Source organism: Polypterus senegalus, chromosome 12 (genome assembly GCF_016835505.1).
Source record: "Polypterus senegalus isolate Bchr_013 chromosome 12, ASM1683550v1, whole genome shotgun sequence".
Taxonomy (NCBI): Eukaryota; Metazoa; Chordata; class Cladistia; order Polypteriformes; family Polypteridae; genus Polypterus; species Polypterus senegalus.
In genome coordinates, this window is record NC_053165.1 from 5,144,175 (window position 1) to 5,162,251 (window position 18,077).

An 18,077-nucleotide genomic window follows, 5' to 3' on the forward strand; every position below is an offset into this window, starting at 1 on the left:
GGGGGCTCCACTGCAGGTCTGCGCCATTGTGGTTAGTGTGGGATTTTCAAATTGCCTTTATTTTTGGATATTTTTCATATTTTAAATTTTCTTACTTATTACACAGTCACCAAAAGCAGTTTCTCTGTTCATTACAGCTACATGTAATTTATGTTGTTACACGTTTATTTTTAAATATTCTTTTCTATATTCTTTCTGTCCATCCATTTGGTGTATTTATTACAATTTTTTTTTTTTTTATATTTTAGAAACTTTAACATGCCACCCAATTTCTGATTTGGTTTATCTGTTATATATATATTTTTTTTATTATTTTAATATTACATAGCTTCCACATTTCTTCACTTGGCCCATTCAGTTTATTTATTTGTTTTACAGAGTGTGTTTTTTTTTTTTTTCCTCTGTCCATTTCCAGTGTGTGTGTGTATTATGGTATAGCTTTAGATTTTTAAAAATATTACGTAGCACCCAAATATGGTTTCTCCCTTACGGTGACGTGACTACATGGAATTTGTTGTACTGTTACACTTTTTTTTTTTTTTTAATATTACACTCAAATTTGTGTTTTCCTTGCTTGTCTGGTGTATCTTCTTGTAATTGATGACACCCCAGTCCCGCCTCTCTCTCTTCTCTGGGGTCATCTGCTCCTCATTTTCTTGCAGCTAACCAGAGGTCTGCAAAGACCCTGCAAGGCCAAGGAGGTGGTGACGGGGGTCTTGTCAGGATTTACTGTCCTGCTCCATTAGTGTCCCTCTGCTGTAAATCTCCTCCACTCCACAGGCTGATGGTGGCTTTTCCTCTAAGACCCCCTCGGCGTGGGCTCACGCCTACCCAGCCGGCTGCAGTTCTCTCTCGCAGATCAATACCACATTTGAGTAGGCTGTGATTGTTACTGAACTTTTAAGAAAATGTTCTCATAGCATTAAGGTGGAGAGCAGATGCCATATCCGATTATTTCTGAACAAAAAGATAATAGTGGGTTTTAGTTTGGTGTAAATTGCCAGTAATATGGCGGATAATAGAGGGCATTAAATTACAGTGCGTTGGTGCCACTGAGAATAGCGGCTCTCTCTGAGTGTTGCCCGTAAAGCAGAATTAGTTTACAATGACTTCCCTGCTGCTCTCGATGCAATTATAGAAATCTGTAAATCTTAAATTACTAGCCTGGATGCAGGACTTGGATTTATAAATCCAGGAGCCCTAGTGCTACGAGTTTAAAACCCATTTGTTAAGTATATGGTGTGGGATCATATTCGGTTTTGGCTGCTCTTCTGGTCACAAATTGCACCACTGGGCTGACGGGAGTGAACGCACGTCTCAGGATAATTGTATGATTTCACATAAGAAAAATAAATCAGAATTGAGATGAAACCGTTGCTTAGAGTTTAGCAATGCTGACCCACCTGCTGGCTGCAGAGAGGTCCTCCTTGAGCCCAGAAATATACGTGCTGGGTCGACTGAAGTAGTGAGTGGCGAGAGTGCCATGTGGCAGACTTTCACCCCATCCAAGGTTTGGTTCTGCTTTCTAGGTGAGCTGAAGATTAATCGTCAGCGGCCACACCACCTGCACTTGACAACATGTCATCTACCTGAAGCTAAGTCTGTTTGGGCCCGGCCCATACTTGGATGGGAGACGAACCATAAAAACCTTGGGCTGCTGCCGCCGGAAGAGGTGTTGGTGACGCCTTAACCTTGTGGTCCGAGTGTGGACCCCAATGCCCCTGTGTAGTGACCGTGACACTGTACTGTAAAATGGTGCCATCCATCAGATGTGACATAAAACAGAGGTCCTGACCCTCTGTGGTCATTAAAGATCCCTGGGTATCCTTTGTAAACAGCAGGCCCGCATCCTGATGTCTTGGCTAAATTGCCCACCACGGCCTAGTCATTCTGGCCCCCTAAACATCCCTGTCTCTGATTGGCTAACTATCTCTCACCACTTCACCACCTAACGGCTAATGCGTGCTTGACACACTGGCAAAAAAAAATGGCTGACGTCACATCATCCAGGTCTCAGCTACGCATTAATGGTGGCTGAAGTAGTGAGAAAAGCTTTATATAAATACAAAGTACATTATTATTATTATTATACCATTTATGTGAAAGCTGATTGGTGCAGACTGATGTGTTTCTGAACTGTGTTATGCAAATGAAGTTACTTCAGATCGTCGTTTTGTTTTATTCTGTAGTCTTGTCATGGAGGACTGACTGGTATACGACAGACTTCCTCCAGTGTAAAGGACATCCATCTTGGAGACCCTGATGACGGTCATCTCGACTATTTAAAAGAGCATTTCCCTCGTGCAGAGAAGTCTTTTAATCAACAGAAAGTGCAGATAATGAGGCCTTGGGGTTATTTGAGTGCAATGTGAAATCTTGAGACACATTTATTCCCTCTTTGGTTAAAGAGCAATACTTACTTAGTTGTATTCAATTCTAGAAAGTGACTTTTTGCCTTACATTTGTTTTTTGTTTTTATATTTTTTAGGTTCTCTCTCGAGCAGCGGAAGTGACCTGGCGTACCAGTGGCACACATGCAGCGCACGCATTTGACTTGCATTGGGAATCCGATGAGTCTGTGAGGTAAGAATGAGTGACCGCTCTAATCCAGAACTACAGTCGCACGATTGTTCCTCTGTTTAATAACAGACGAGTTCACAAATTCAAACATTTGCACAGCACACTTTATTCGAGGTAGAGAGCATGGCCAGAGGTATGTGGACAGAGTTCCTTTTAGGGCAGCATACCATGATAACATTAAGAACAAAGCCATGCAGTCTGCATCGGTCAAACTGAAGGGCTCAGTGACTCTGGAAGTGGCACTGTCAGACGATGCCACCTGCTCTGGTCAACAGTAAGTGCCATTAAGTGTTGGCAGAGCACATAAACTCGCAGTGAAGAAGTGCTACGGCCATATAGTGTACGATTTAAAATTTATTTCAATTACTTAAAATATTTTTGCATCTATTTCAGTGCCACGTTTTTGTTTTTCACCAGTGGCATCATTTTGTTTATGGTTATCATGAGGTTGCTAAGGAAATGGCACAGAACTGCACGACCTGTGTCATGAGAAAAGGTCAACACTGGCCATTTGCTTGGCATCTGAGATGGATGGTGCTTTGCGGTGATTCTCTGCTAATGGATTATTTTTTGGCTGCTTTTGAGTTTGGCAACAGTAAAAACGGACAATTTGGTTAACGTGGAATAAACCTTTGACGAATGTGGTAAGGTGAGGTCTGTGGCTCATTGCCTTTTAGAATAAATAATCACTGCAATCATGGCCGGGGAGGGGGGGGTTGGGGCTGCATGGTAGTGTGGCCAGAGCAATTCCCAGACACGGTGTGGAAGCTTCCGCGCTTAAGTGCACAGGTGAGGAATCCTCCATGTCTGTAATTGATGTCAATTGCCACACCTGTGCCACGTCCCTACGTATAAAAGGAAAAGCACAAGGGGGGAGAGAGAAAAAAAGGGGAAAATGCAAAGGAACAAGAAGAGGAATTGAGGTTAAAAAGCCGGCTGAAGAGCAGTCTTGGTGAGGAAGATCTGCCCACCTAGAGAGGAAAGGCAGCACGAACGGAGACCCCGCGAAGGAGTGTAGGTGGTGACGCTCTAGGGGGCTGCTTCACCCAACTGATCAGTGGTGCAGAGTGGGGCCAGCATGACTGATGACCTTTCCCAGGAATCGGAGGTGTGTGAAGAATGACGGAAGGAGTGCCGACCTCGGACAGTCTGGCTGTGCTGTGAGGAGGCTGCCAAGCCGAGGGTCAGAGGATGAAGTTCACGGCTGCTGAGTCTGAGTTATGGGTGAGCCGACTGGTTCCTTCATGTTCCCATCAGGATGATCCCAGCCCATCACCTCAGTGATTTGCATTTTTAACCTCTGCTTTTAATGGATCTATTTATTGTTGTTTTTCTGAATTATTTATTTATGGACGTTTTTGAAGCACTGCATTGAGGACGCCAATTTAGGTTTTGTTTTGCTGCTTTACACCACCCCCTTGCTCTTGCTCCATGTGTGATTTGTCAGCTCATTTGGTCATAACTGTTGACGGTGTCGGGTTCGAGAGGCCCCTAACATGTGGAGGGGAGCCTGGAGTGGATCCCCATTGTCTGAGGTCCCCCCTTCTGGTCACTGTTCTTTAATAGACAGCACATGGGGTGTTCAGTGCCATTTGCACCTGCGTCTGCGCTGTTAGTTATCAATTGGCAGTAGTCGGGTACAAATAACACAAACTAAAAAAATGTTAATTATACTAGCAAACTAGGGACTACACATTTAAAACTATGGCAAAAAATGTTCATTTCTTACAAATCTAGTTTTTGAATTAAGCAATGGAGTCCATTACCTGACTTGATTATAAAATTGGTTGGAAGGAAAAAGTGCAGGCACAGTGAACTCCAGGAACGAACATGAACAGCCCTGTTCTTGGGCCTGGCGCAGTCCTCTAGTGTCCTAAAGGTACACCAAAAGAGGACAAATCCTCTGCGCTTGCCCCCATTTTTTTTTCAGCTTGAGGACGGCTCCCTCTCTGGCCACCGACAGTTCCACCCAGATATGGCGGAGGGGAGAATCACTTTGAGTTATGACAGACACAAATGGCCCGAAGCGTCCTAAATTTAAACAGCACTCACTTCTATAGGAAATTGATCTCCCGGAGTGAGGCTGAAAACACTCCTCGACTAGAAAGAATACAGATTCTGATTTTTTTCTTCTTCTTATTTTAGAGCTATTAAACATGGTTGCTAAAAATGGTTCCCCTCTTGAGAAAAACAATGCAGCAGTAGGCTCGGCCCTCTATATGGGGAAGAAAAAAAAAAACAATTTGGCACCCGCCAGACTAGAGCCAGTGCCAGCTGGAGACCCATTAATAACCTCTGATGGGCGGGGTGCTCTTCATAGGAGAAGTCACGGGGAGAAAATGACAGCAAGTGACTCCCCCTGGAATACAGGCCACCTAAAAAGATGCACATTTGTTTCTCCAGGTATTAAGTCAAAGAAGTTTTTTCCCCAAAATGACTGACATTAATTTGAGAGGGCGTTTCCACCCTGAATAAACTCTTTTAGGGAGAAGTGGGCTTATTCCTATTTATAGGTGGTTGGGGTCCTTATTGTCATCTGTACAGACAGTGAAATTCTTGCCTATAAGTGTTAATGAAAAAATGTTAATATTCGTCACAAATTGTTAGCTTTTCTTGGGGGGGGATGACCTAAAACCCTAACGAAGAAATCAAAATTTGGCTGCAAAACAGGTGCAATACCAGAGCCCACTATAAGGGGCTCGGCTTGAACGGATGTATGGCTCTTCTGAAGATCGATCTCCACAACTGACGGGAGTGCCAGGAGAACTGACCAATAGGTGGCAGCAGCATCAAGTTCCTCTGTATCTGTTTAAACTTCAGGGGGCATGCAAGAGCACCTGGTACCTTAACTGAGGAGTGCGGGGGTACCAGAAGGCACTCTGGTGCGGCTGATCCATGAGCTTCAGTGGGCATTCCTGACCCCTTACATTTGCTGGCTGCCTCAGTGTGTCGGGTTAAAGTTAATTCTGTTGGTGGCCAACTAAGGTTCAGCTTGAGAGATGAGATGAAGCAAAACTAGAGAGAGAAAAGGGGAAGAGTGTGGATTTGCTTTGCCTACTTCAAGCCCACCCCATGAGTTCAGGCCAAACGACTGTGGTCTTTCCGGATTCTGTGTTTATCCCTTTGATTATCCCCTTCCCTTGTATTTGACTTTTGTCCTCCTCCTTGTTCCAGATGTTGCATACTTACGACAGAAGTGTTCAGGCTGGACCACACCGGCGAGCGCACGGCCACGCACTTGTTGGATGGAATTTTACAAGCAGCCACAGCAGAGAAGAGCTCCTCGGGGTCGGTGGCCACCTTCACATCAGAGAGTCCTTTCGCCCAGGCAGAGGAGCTCACCAGCCACATGAATGAGAACACCACAGTGACAATGAAGTCCTGCCAAGCAAAACACAGGAAGGTCACAGAGGCCGAGAGTGACAGGCAGTCCACTGATCCTGTTTAACCAGACAACACTGAGGTACCCACTTCACTTGAAATTCACACCTCCTTGGCACTTTGTTCATCACTTTTATTTCTTCTAGCCATGGAGACATTGTCCAGTAAGCAGTCATCCATCTTGGAGCTTTTTTGATTTTTTTTTTGTTTAAATGTAATTAGAATTTTGGAAAGTAGCACAACAAAAATGGAAGTGGAATCATTTCACTGCATCATAAACCCAGGAGAGGTCTGCTCCCATTTATCTGTCAATGTATGATTAAGAGCGTTGGGGAACATGGAAAAGGCACTATATACATGTATTATCATTTTAGTGGCAGTTAAAGCAGGGAGCTACAGGGGGGTGTAATTACTGCTACGGCACATGATGGGAAAGGATGGCGCATGGCGGGATTAACAATGCAAGGCTCTTCCTAGAAAACTGATTTAGTTGTTGCTATAGTAATGGGGAAGTGGGATGTAATTACTTAGAAATAATAAAAAGCTCTTCTTCAGTTTTAAAGGAAATTCTCCTTTACTGCACACAAGTACGAAATAATCGAACACTGAACCGGCTGAGAGCGTCTGAATCGTGCATTTCAAAGTCTTGGGAACGTCTCCAACATCGGCACAGCTTTATAAATGCGTACCATTGGCATTAGGAATACACGGGATTAAGAAAGAGCCCTCTGTGTTCTGCACACTTTATAGTGTTGTAGAATTCATTTAAAATTGGATAAATGTGAAATTTGTACCCATTAATTTGCACTCGATAAACCATAATGACAAAGTGAAGACATTTTCAGAAAGGTTTGCAAATTTATTAGAAATCGTACACTGGAATCTCATTCTAAGAAGTACTCAGACCCATTGCTTTGGCACTCCACACTGTGGCCAACTGCCGCCTGTTTGCTTTAGTTCTCCTTGATGTATCGAGAACTTGAATGGAACTTGGGATTGGGCAGTTTCTCTCCTTCTCCCTAGCAGGTCCTTTCAAGCTGCGTTACATTGGCTGGCACATGTAAGTGCCATCTGGTCTCTCTACACACGTTCTATGGTTTTTAAGTTTGTGATCCACTCCAGGACCCTTGGAGACTTGTCCCAGGTCTTTTTCCAGGACCCCTCTCTCTGCATTGGGCGGCATGTGTCCTCCCTTCAATTCTGACCAGTCTCCTTGTCCCTACAGCTTGATGCTGCTTCTGCCGCCACCATGTTTCACCAGAGGAGTGGTAGTAGGCAGGTGGTGATCTGTGGCTGGCTTTCACCAGACAGAGCGCCTGGAGTTTTGGCTAAAGAGTTCAGCTTTTGTCTCATCAGTCCAGAGAAACTTCTCCCTCATGCTCTGACAGTCCTTTAAATGCCATCATATGCCATGCTTCCATCTAGAAACTCTACCACAAATGCCTGATTTATGGAGTGCTGCCAAGGTAGTTGCCCTTCTGGCAAGTTCTTCCATCTCGGCAGAGGACTTCTGAAGCTCTGCCAGAATGACCTTTGGGTTTTTGGTCATCTCCATTACTGTACCAGGGCCCCTCTTACCTGGCTGCTCAGTTTGGCCAGACATTCAACTCTACGAAGAGTCCTGAAGCTCATTCCAAACTTTTATGTTTCACAATTCTTGAGGCACAGTGTGTTCATGGGAACACTCAAAGCCCCAAAAATGCTTTGATCCCCTTGCCCTGGGGATCCCCACAGTTGGCTCATGGAGGTCTACAGAGAGTTCCTTGGACTTCACAGCTTTGCGTTTGTCCGGACATGCGATACGGATTATGGTACTCCCATGGGCCTTTCTAAATGACGTCCAGTCAATTCAGTTGGGCACAGGAGGACTCCAGTCAACTTCTACAAACATCTCAAGGAGAATTCAAGCAAACGGGAGGCGCTTGAGCACAAGGTGGAGAGCCACAGCAAAGGCTCTGAATACGTCGAGGAAGGAGAGATTTCAGTTTGTTTAATTTGCAAACCTTTCCGGTCGCATGCTTTCACTTTGCTCTTATGGCTTATTGCGTGTAAATTGATGGGCAAAAATGACAAACGTATATGTATAAAAATTAAATCTACGACCCAATAAAGTGTGCAGAAAGTGAAGGAGTCTCAATACTTTCTGAATCCACAGCGCGCACACACACAACATGAGAAGTCATCAGACCTGTGACACATGCTGGGAATTATAACACGGGGAGGCCTTCTCGATTTACAGATTAAACACCCGTCCTCCTAAATGAACAACTTGATCGCAGCGGGCTTCTTTAAATTGTCATCTCCTTCTTTCTTTCTTGGGGGGGGGAGGAGAATAATAGATAAAAAATACACTACTACCTACTACAGCACAACCTTTCATCATTCAAGTTTGTGGATCAATCAAAACAAATCTCTCTGCAGCTGTTGTGTTGCTCTCTTTTATTGGTGTTCTTGGACTCCTTTTTGGCTTTGACAGACCAGACAATTCTCACTTATGATCTTTTCTTCTTGTATTTTTTTTTTTAATTGCATCGTCTTCTGATCACCTCCTCCTTCTTTATTTAGGGTTTGCCTCCTTTATACTGCAAACATGACCACCACGTGCCTGCGTTACTTGTGTATGTGACATCACAGGGCATGATGTGTAAATATCACAACATCTGCACTTTCAGTTGTCCCTCACTGGGGATACAGAAATCTCTCATCCTCGTCACTGCTGACTGTACGGAGTTTTAAAACGGGCCAGAAAATGAAATTAAAACCAAAGTCAGAAGAGGATGGCAAACCAAAACAGAAGCCTTTAGCGTTTTGGTTTTGATGACAAATTTAAACACAAATTGAGGTTTAGAGGGAAGCTTTTTAGTATTTACTGTATATACTTGCGTATAAGTCAGGTCTTGAAACCTGAAAAATCGATTAAAAAAAAAAAGACCCAGACTCATCCAATCGCACACCAGTTTCTCATAATCATTGAATTTTGTTTCAGCAGCATAGTTAGCAATTTCTATCGTTACTTCAATGACGTTTTAATTTAAAACCAGCTTCATATTTTCTTCTGATTGAAAGCTCCATAGTAGGTAACGGATGCTCTTAGGATAAAGGTGTATGAGGGTGTGAGATACAAAAAACACAAAATGGTGCAAACGTCGCTTCGGAATAGTTCGGGTATTACCGTGGGGTCACGTAGGTACAAAAGGCCGTGTGCTCCGTGGTGACTCTCTCTCAGGTGGGCATTAGCATATTGTAATCTCTTGGACCAATAGTGTGAGTTTTCTGCATTCGACTTATACGACCAACATTATAGAACTCCAGAAATTATGCGATAAAATCAAGTCCTGACTTATCCGCGAGTATATACGGTATCTTGATCTCGGAGGAAAACTGTTCTGTCACACTGGTACATAAAGTGACATCACAAATGCGACTTCTAGGAACACATCTCCCAGCAACCCAGAGATGCGTCACGACAACAGGGCTTTGAAAACAGTGGTGCCCAAAATCAAACCAAGATTGATGTCGCTCTCATTTGGTCTCCTGGGATTTTCATCCTTGCCAATCCTCTCCTGGTCATTTCAGTCACAAAAGCCCTTGGACACAGTGTGTGTGCCTGTAACTTCATGCTAAAGTTAAGTTTAGGTGGGTCACTGACTGTCACCTACTGGTGCTTGACTGTGATGTGATGCTGTTTCTTAAGTTGATAATCTTGCTTATTTCCAGCATCCGATTGCCAAAATGAACTGCAGAGCATTTGTAGTGGGGTCCCGATAACCCCTAGGCCTGAGCCTGGTAGCACAGACATCACAGAGCTCATCATACTCCGCAGAGTTTCACCTGCTATCCTGCCATCTTACCAAAAGGAAGTCACTTTTACTTACAATGAGAGGGCCTCGGTTATTCTCACGATACTTGTTCTGGAAGAAAATGTAGACTACAGTAGCCAGCAAGGAGTACAGAAAAGCAAACACGGCGATGGTGACGAAGAACTCGGCAGAAGAAGAATAGTCTCCAGCCAGGAACACCCTCTCCCGGGCTGAGTTTCTACATGTCGGAACATCAAAATATACCTGGTGCAATCTGAAAGACAAGACAGGAGAGAAGACCAAGACACATCAGCGTTAGAGGACGGGCTGCCCGGTAATCGATGGACACCCACCCCAGTTTGGGGTAAAGGGGTTGCTGGATCAAATCTTGAAGCAAATGAAATTGATTTACTAAATGAATTTCTGACGTGGACACACTGCAGGCAAGTGGACTATGGGGTTTACCTTCACGTGGTGGTGGTGTTCTTATCCAAGCATCATTTACATCAAATGGATGGCAAAAACGTGCTCATCCAGTGTTACTTGCAATGCACAACCTGGAAACAGTGTGAAAACTCAAACAACTGTTATTGTCACATAGCGTGAATTGCATAAGGTGAGAACAGAGGAGTGAGTGAAAAGATATTAGCGACTGTGGAGCCATCCTGATATTGTCATGTGGCCACGATCGGCACGCTTGTGGCTTCAAAGAAGTGAAGATATAAATATGGCGGCAATTATACTCTGTATCTATCTACTTAATACCAAGCGAATTTTGAAAAGATGAATATCCACCGAGGGATAATACATACACTGGAAATCCTTTTGTTTGTCCCCAAGAGGAAATTAAGACTACACAGAAGCTCAAGAAAAATGTAAAAAAAGTACATTAAAAACCACAAACTCACTCAAGAACTTCTGTTTTGGACAATCAGAGAGCTGCTGCTCTCAGACAACGGGCTTGGAGGTGGCAGTAAGACGTGGTCACATTTCCCCAGTTGTGCCACAGGATTACGTCTGGATTCACAAGTTTGTTCCTGTGATGTCCCATTTACCCACAATGCCCTAGTTGCAACACGCTTGTTATGTCATCAGAAAGATAGTACAAAGGTTGGTTATCCAGATTTTCAGGGGAAAAAAAAAACCCTACGTTTGACTTTCTAAAATACATTTTGCTCTTGATTTCCCGGTTAAAGAATTTTTTTTCTCCAATTTCAATAAAGGCAAAATGATAAATTGGAATTCAAAGATTCGAGTTTTGTCTTGGCCGATAGTTCGAATGAACGTGGCCTTTTTTTGCCATATCTCCTGGTCATTGTTGTCACTTGTAACAGCCGACCCCTTAACCAGACTGGCCACTACACTGCCAAGACTATTTCCTTGGACTAGCCTGAAGACTCTCGAGACGGTAACAAGCCATACTCCTTACAGGTTGTGCTATTTTTCCTGAAATGACAAAATAACAAGCAAAAAACAGTAGACTGAATTGTAAAACCAAATAACAGATATATTGACAGTGATAAATATAAATAACACACGAGGACAGATGAATATTAAATATATATGCGCACACAAACCACCACTATCCCAATGACACCAGTGAATTATTAATTATATGAAAACATGAATACACAATATTTACAAAAACCCTCCCTTGCCCCAAATAAACATGAAACACAAGCACAGATTAATGATAAACAGCAATTGAAATGAAAGTGATAAATGAGTCCAAAAGCTAATAGTGTGGTAATAGTGAATGTTGGCTGATGTGATATTTTCCTTTCTCCCAACAACACAAAAAAACAACCTCACGATAAGCGTCCTCAGCAGGGGTTTCTCGGTGCCAGAAGTCATGATAATGCTACGGATCCGTAAGAAGCAAGTAATGGACTTGTACGATGAATGTAAATGAGTTGAAGTATGGATGCGTAAATGATTCTTTCTCTTCTCTCTCCTTCCTCTTTTGCCTTTCACTCGTCTTGTTTACATACAGAATGTCTTGGAAGTAACTGGTAGATTCCGCAGGTAATTTCCGTCTTGGGGTCGCAGTCTCCCTTAATCATCCTTCCCCTTTTAACTTACTGGGACAACATTTACTGATACACACATATAACGGGTGGCACACAAAAAAACCGAACCGTCTCCGACCAGCTGGCTCAAACTATTATACTGTTGCGATCGTGGAGCCTCATTGTTGCGATGGGCTCAGCAGCCTTAACTGTGCATTACTAAGGAAGCTGTGAGCCAGTTGGTACACCATTTAACAGGATGGAGCAACATGTCGCACTTCCCGTGAGTAACTTTATCAAATTCACGTCGTCCTCACAGAGGAACGAACTGTCAGCAAAGGTTTGTGGCCACCAAGATCACCGGAGCTATCCAGTTGCGATTTTTACCTGTGGGCCAATCTGAAGGGAAAAGTGTATGTGAATAATCCAAAGACATTAGAGGAACTAAAGGACGGTATTTGGAGTGAAATTGGAAAAACTGAAGCGGCTGCGCTGCGTTGTGTTTATGACAATATGGTGTGACATGCAGAAAAGTGTATTGACGCACAAGGAAATCATTTCCAGCATCTCCTCTAACCAGTTAGTACCGATTTTTTTGTATTGCATATCTTTCATTTCGCATACAGGCTAAGCAATGTACGTCGACGTTGGAGTCGGAGATGGTTTGGTTTTTCGTGTGCCACCCTGTAATATAGCAAACGGGACATTGAAAACAAAATACACTCAGCACTGACAAAAAACAAATTATGTAGCCCTGCTACACACTGACTGTCTCTTCCGAGTCTGAACTGACTAAATGTTTTACAAAAAAGCCGGTGAACAGGACTGGTGAGCTCTGTTGAGCTAAATGGCCTCCTCTGATCCAAATTGTTCTGTGGATGGTCGGATCACTTGTCTGTCTGTTTTCAACTCTACGGTGGGTTCTTTGAGCTCTTTAGCAGCTAGTTGGTGTTAGGCAGGCTCTTGCATCTCCATTACAAGTAGCTTGTAAAAGTGTTTGTTTCACTGCTAAAATCTTAAAAAAAAAACAAACAAAAAAATATTTGCATAAAACCTAACATTGTTTTATTTGCCTACTGTTTGTAACATTGAGTCCTGTGGACTAAACAGGATATGGATGGTTGACTGGTTGGATATTACAGTACAGCTGCGTAGCGACTTACTCTTTACTTTTTGACTTGCACCTTTGGTCACTTTTTGGTCATTTATGTGTCAGTGGTGACATCACAGTCAAACAGGTTGTCATACGTGACCATCACTAACCCAACAAAAGAGAGACACAAATAGATAATAATAAAATATGTAGAGCTGGCCAGGGGATTTAAGTGCAAAACAATTTAGAATCCTCACCCTACTGTGTCTTCTACCAATCTGCCATTTCTAATAGAAGGTGAAATGAAAGAGACTTGTGAAAATAATTTAGCATGCTAATGTGGAGAGCAGGGCGCCAGACAAAGGTTGGCCATTTTCACACTTGGGGAAACATGAAAATCCATCAGTATTGAAATTTATGTCTAATAACTGGTCATTTTAAATTCCAAGTACATGGAATACGCTTTACATATAAAAATACAACAGTGTGACTCTCTAATTATACCCAGCGGCCTTCGTTTTCCATTCATCTAATTTTAGTCTCGGTGACACGGAGGTGAGAGAAGCTGCCACACAGCTCCAGGGACTTTGGTTCAATTGCTGCCCCTTTATGTTATATGGATGGGGGATTCCTTAGTTTTTGCAGATTCCTCCCACATTTTATGTTTCAGCCAGGCTTTATTTCCTATTTTCCTTTTTTTTTTTTTGTTATAATGAAAAGATTCCTCTTTTATAAAGATTAATCATTTGACTTATCTTCTCAAGTTAGAAGGGCATCTTTGAGTATTTTGGGGCCACTAAAAAGTATTTTTAAAGTCCGTGTCCTATTTTGAGCCTCTGAAGGCCTGCCTGTTGAGCTTGGGGTCTAGCTGGAAAGGGTGAGGCCTGTTTTGAGGGAGAGTATGGAGGTCCTGGTCTGGTCCTTTTGTGATCCAGATATTAAAAAGAGCAGGAGCCCCAGCACTGACCCCTGCTGGCCACCATCTTTAACATCATCCTCTCACCAGACCCCTTTGTTCCCAGTGTTTAAGTCTACAAACTCTGCCCTGAATTCCCACTTCTTTTAGTTTGAGTCGTGCCATCCATATTTCCTTCTTTTTAGCTCGACTTGAAGTGAATAATTCATAATACCACCTGCCATATGAACACCTGGCCCACACCTCCTGCCATTTCCTAATCCCCACCACCTTAATTATTCATTTTACTTCATCTTCTCCTATTTTAAGTGCTTCATTTGCTATAAGGGCTGCCTTTCACTGCCACTGCCCGTTGTGTCCTTATCAGCTGGGACCCTGCAAAAGTGAACCCCTGCTCCCCCTCCTTTCAAGGCCACATACAGTAATATTACAAATACACCTCCTTCAGTAGTCAATCTTGTTGGTATGATATATGGACTGAGACAAAGCCACGTGATTGGCCGTTAGGAGGGTCTGGGTATTTGCATTAATGAGAGATGAACCCCATAAAGTGCCCACTGAGTTTTAGATCGATAAATAGATGGCCATGAAAGGCACAATATGGCAGACAGGCCTGTGAAGTTCTAGAAACTTCTCAAGGAGAACAAAAGCATTATGGGAGGCACCTGAAGGGCCACAGCAAGGGTTCTGAATACTTCTAGGAAAGGGATTTGACTTTGATTTTTATTAATCTTTGCACACCTTTCTCAAAACGGGTTTCTGCGGTCATTATAGGTTACTGGGAGCAGATTGCTGGGCAAAAATACCAAATGTATGCAGGCCCACTGTACTGTCCGTCTGTCTATCAATAAAGTATATAAAATGCAAAGTTAACGGACTGATACACTGAGATTTGGCCGGGCGGTACATCAACATGGGTCTCCACTAAGAAAGGACATTTTGATATCGGTGTTTAGGGGTAAACCCGTCCTCTGCAATACAAAAATGAAATACCCTCAAATCTAAAAGAAAAAAAATTAAATGCCTGAATTGACATTTTATGACGTTATTGAAAATAGAAAGTTAACCAACACTTGTTTTTCATTTATCAATATTTATTATTATGGCATTCTACATGCTCTGTGCTGCACTGAGAGTCTGCAATCAAACAGCGGCGCAGCAGCGATTGGCGGGCCGTACAAATAGTACCAATAAACAATAGCGTGCTGGTGTTCTGGACAGGAAAAAAAAACGGAGACGTGAAATGGACCGAGAACGTTCGGCGAAGCTGAGATGTTAACAAGCCGTTGACTAGCAGTGCTCTTGGATGCCCTCAGGCTGTCATTCTGGTCATCTGTTCCACTTCATCGTCCTTTAGCCTCCAGTCGCATTACTGGAAACTACAAGGGAAACGGTTTTCCCCTCCTGAAACCCACTGTTCAGGTTCAGCTCTTACGTAAGTGACTCAATACTCCAACGTCCATCTTCAGTCCTGGCGTTTTGGTTTCTGATGGGAGACGCCACACAAATTGCGATGCTCTGTGCTCCTCACATTAATGTGTCGGTGTAGCACTTGAGCTTCTGAGAATCATGTGCACCCACAAAAAGCACTGTGCTGCATATACACTTACATTTGCAGGCTTTAAAGGGGAACTACACACACAAGAAATGGTGTACTTGACTGAACGCCGCAAACAAATAGAAATCAAACCATTTACTAATGATGATAATTTATTTCACCCGTTTCAATTCACAAGCGTACACTTGCCTGTAAAACTGTGCTGTAATTGAATGCAAGTATCTCCAGTGACCTAATATTATTTTTGATTGACACCTTTACCCAAGATGCCTTGCAACAATCAAGGCACCATTGATTACATTTCTTTTGTTGATTTTTTTTTTCTTCTAATTTTCCATGCAGGTGAAGTGATCTGCTCGGGGTCACACAGTGGCAGTAGGGGGATTTGAACCCACAACCTCAGGGTTTGAAGTCCAAAGCCTTAACCACTGCATCACAATGTCTGTTAGTTACATAAGTGCATCTTAGTTGGCATTTTATTATTTCCAAGTGTTTTGAGAGGACATGTAAATTCAGAATTCCCTGGTATATATTCTCATGCGATTCGCCCATCCCTCTCCTTAGATGCTGCACACGAGACCATGAACCATTAGGTGGCGCTACACCAGTTGCAGGCGCCATTAAAGATTCATTCCTTTTTATAACTGCAGCGCAGGAGAGCGTCCTGAGCAGACTTGCATTAAATCAAATCCTAATTTTCACTGAGCCATAACAGCCTTGCATTATTCAGAGGGTTCAGATGCCAAGGCGGGTCTGCACTTCTCAACAATATAAGGCTCATCCATCAGGACCCTGTGCCGTGTGGCGGTAAGCTGCTGCTTTGCAGGGTACATTTTTCACATGTCACAGATCGGCAGTGCTCAATGAGGGCCACAGCCCTGGTGGTCTTTTTGAGGCATTTTAATGTGTGCTAGAGTGTGACCCCCCCTCAGATTTAATAATCATCCATCTTGTGGGGGTAAATATCCTGCAGCTCAAAATATGCTAGCGTTGGTATGTAAGAAGAGCAAACCAACCAACCCCAGAGAGCAGCACTTCCTCGCTCCTTTGGCTCCCGGCTGCAGTGGTCCTTGCTGAGCATGTCCGATTATAATACTGTATATTCTACCACTGAGGCCTGAGGGGCTTTTACTTGATTTTAGTCATCTTCACACCACAGGTGGTCTCCCTGTTACTACAGCTTCTGTTTGGTCACCTGCATGAAACCAAAATGAAAAGTGTGACCTGTCAGAGTTTGGTCAAGGCTCACAAATTATCTAAACGTGAACAGTGCGGACCCCTGAAGTAACCTGAAATGCTTTCATTCTGCTCCAGAACAGGTTGCTGGCGTCCTGGCTCTCTGGCATGCGTTGCGCAGATGGCTAAGTGCCCACACTGCTGCTGTGCTGGGCAGGATTGCTGCTAGACAGCTGCTTTCTCCAGTTTTTAAAATGGGTAGTCACGGCGTGCCACGAGAAAGGCAGTTATGAGAGCTGCCAATAATCTGTGAAGCGTGTCTGGAGAAACGCAAAGTTGGGCAATCCTGCAACTCCATGTGGTGCGCCTTAGAGAAATAGCTGCTGAATTTACAAGGCCAGTCCTTTGGGGGCTACACACACACACACACCTTAAGGAGTGCAAACCTGGACCCTGGATTTCCTTTTTGAACTTTTTTTGCATAAAGCATTCTGTGAGGAAGACTCTGAATGAGGAAGACTACAGAATGGGGTTTAGAAGTGAATAAAATGGGATGTATAGCCATAGGCAGAGCCTTTAATCCCCTTAACTAGAATAGCTGGGTCCTGAGAAGGAAAGGGTGTGGGCTTCAGCTAAACAAAGCATCATTTATGCTGGGGGGCTTCACAGCTTTTGATTTTCTGTTGTTCTTGTATGTGCCTTCATGGTGGAACTGCCTGGGCTACACGTCGTACAGAGGCCACCGGTGACGATCCTACATGCCAACAATTTGATATTCTGCACCCCGCTGTCTGAATGTCACTTTTTCTAACTAGCAGCCGAATAGTTAAAGTCACTTAGAAAACGCTGGAAATGTAACTGAACACGAGTGCCCAGGAGACTTTGCTTTTTTTTGTTCCCCTTTGTCATCTTGTCATTTTTAGTCAGCGCTATCGATGAGACTTTCCTGCTGTTCAGTCTGACATTCTTCTTTGTTAATTTTCCAAGAAATATTTTGTGAATTGGAGAACGCTGCCATAAATCAATCTGCTTGGTGGCATGAAGCCAAAGCCCCTGCTGAGTTCTGGTCGACAAAGACTTACTGGACTCGGCTCGAGTCTGGGTCCTTGGGGATTCCTTCTCCTGGAGTGGCGGTTTTAATGGATGAGGGCATTCTTGTGGCAAAGCTTAGTGCCCCGAGTGTCCCCTGTGCTGGTTGGCACATTGGGCACCTAACGCCTGCCATCAAATTCCATCTGACGTTACAACATCTGCATCTTCTGATTTGATAACGATGTATTGAAGGTCTTCTCAGAACGCCGCACACAATGTCTTTGTTAGTCTGCCTGCCATTGTCCAGCACCCTGCAGTCTTTGGTAGGCGCTCAGCCAGTCACCTGGCTCTAGATCTGCAACTTCCTTAAGTCATTCCATTGCAGGGTCTCTCGATGATGATAGGGTCCACATAAGAAATGCGGAGTATCCGGTGCAGACCGTGTTGGTGGAAGTCGTTCAGCTTCTGGAAGACACATTTGGTAACCTTCCACGTTTTACTGGCATAAATGGCTGTCGACACGACGATGGTA

At 43.6% G+C, this 18,077-nt stretch overlaps 1 protein-coding gene and 1 long non-coding RNA gene across 3 annotated transcripts in view; one reads left to right on the top strand and one right to left on the bottom strand.

Annotated features, from left to right (window-relative positions):
- LOC120541359 overlaps window positions 1–5,837 on the top strand; it is a 58,406-nt gene extending 52,569 nt beyond the window's left edge. Inside the window, exons 2-3 of the long non-coding RNA XR_005635990.1 lie at window positions 2,489–2,583; window positions 5,755–5,837. This is a non-coding gene — a long non-coding RNA (uncharacterized LOC120541359). The remainder of the gene's footprint in view (window positions 1–2,488; window positions 2,584–5,754) is intronic.
- Window positions 1–18,077, bottom strand: part of synpr (synaptoporin) — a 196,164-nt gene that overhangs the window by 3,281 nt on the left and 174,806 nt on the right. For both annotated transcript variants that reach the window (XM_039772904.1, XM_039772905.1), the window contains 2 exons: window positions 9,837–10,035; window positions 5,770–5,961 (listed from right to left, as the gene is read on the bottom strand). In XM_039772904.1, coding sequence (XP_039628838.1) covers window positions 5,770–5,961; window positions 9,837–10,035 — 391 coding nt within the window. The remainder of the gene's footprint in view (window positions 1–5,769; window positions 5,962–9,836; window positions 10,036–18,077) is intronic.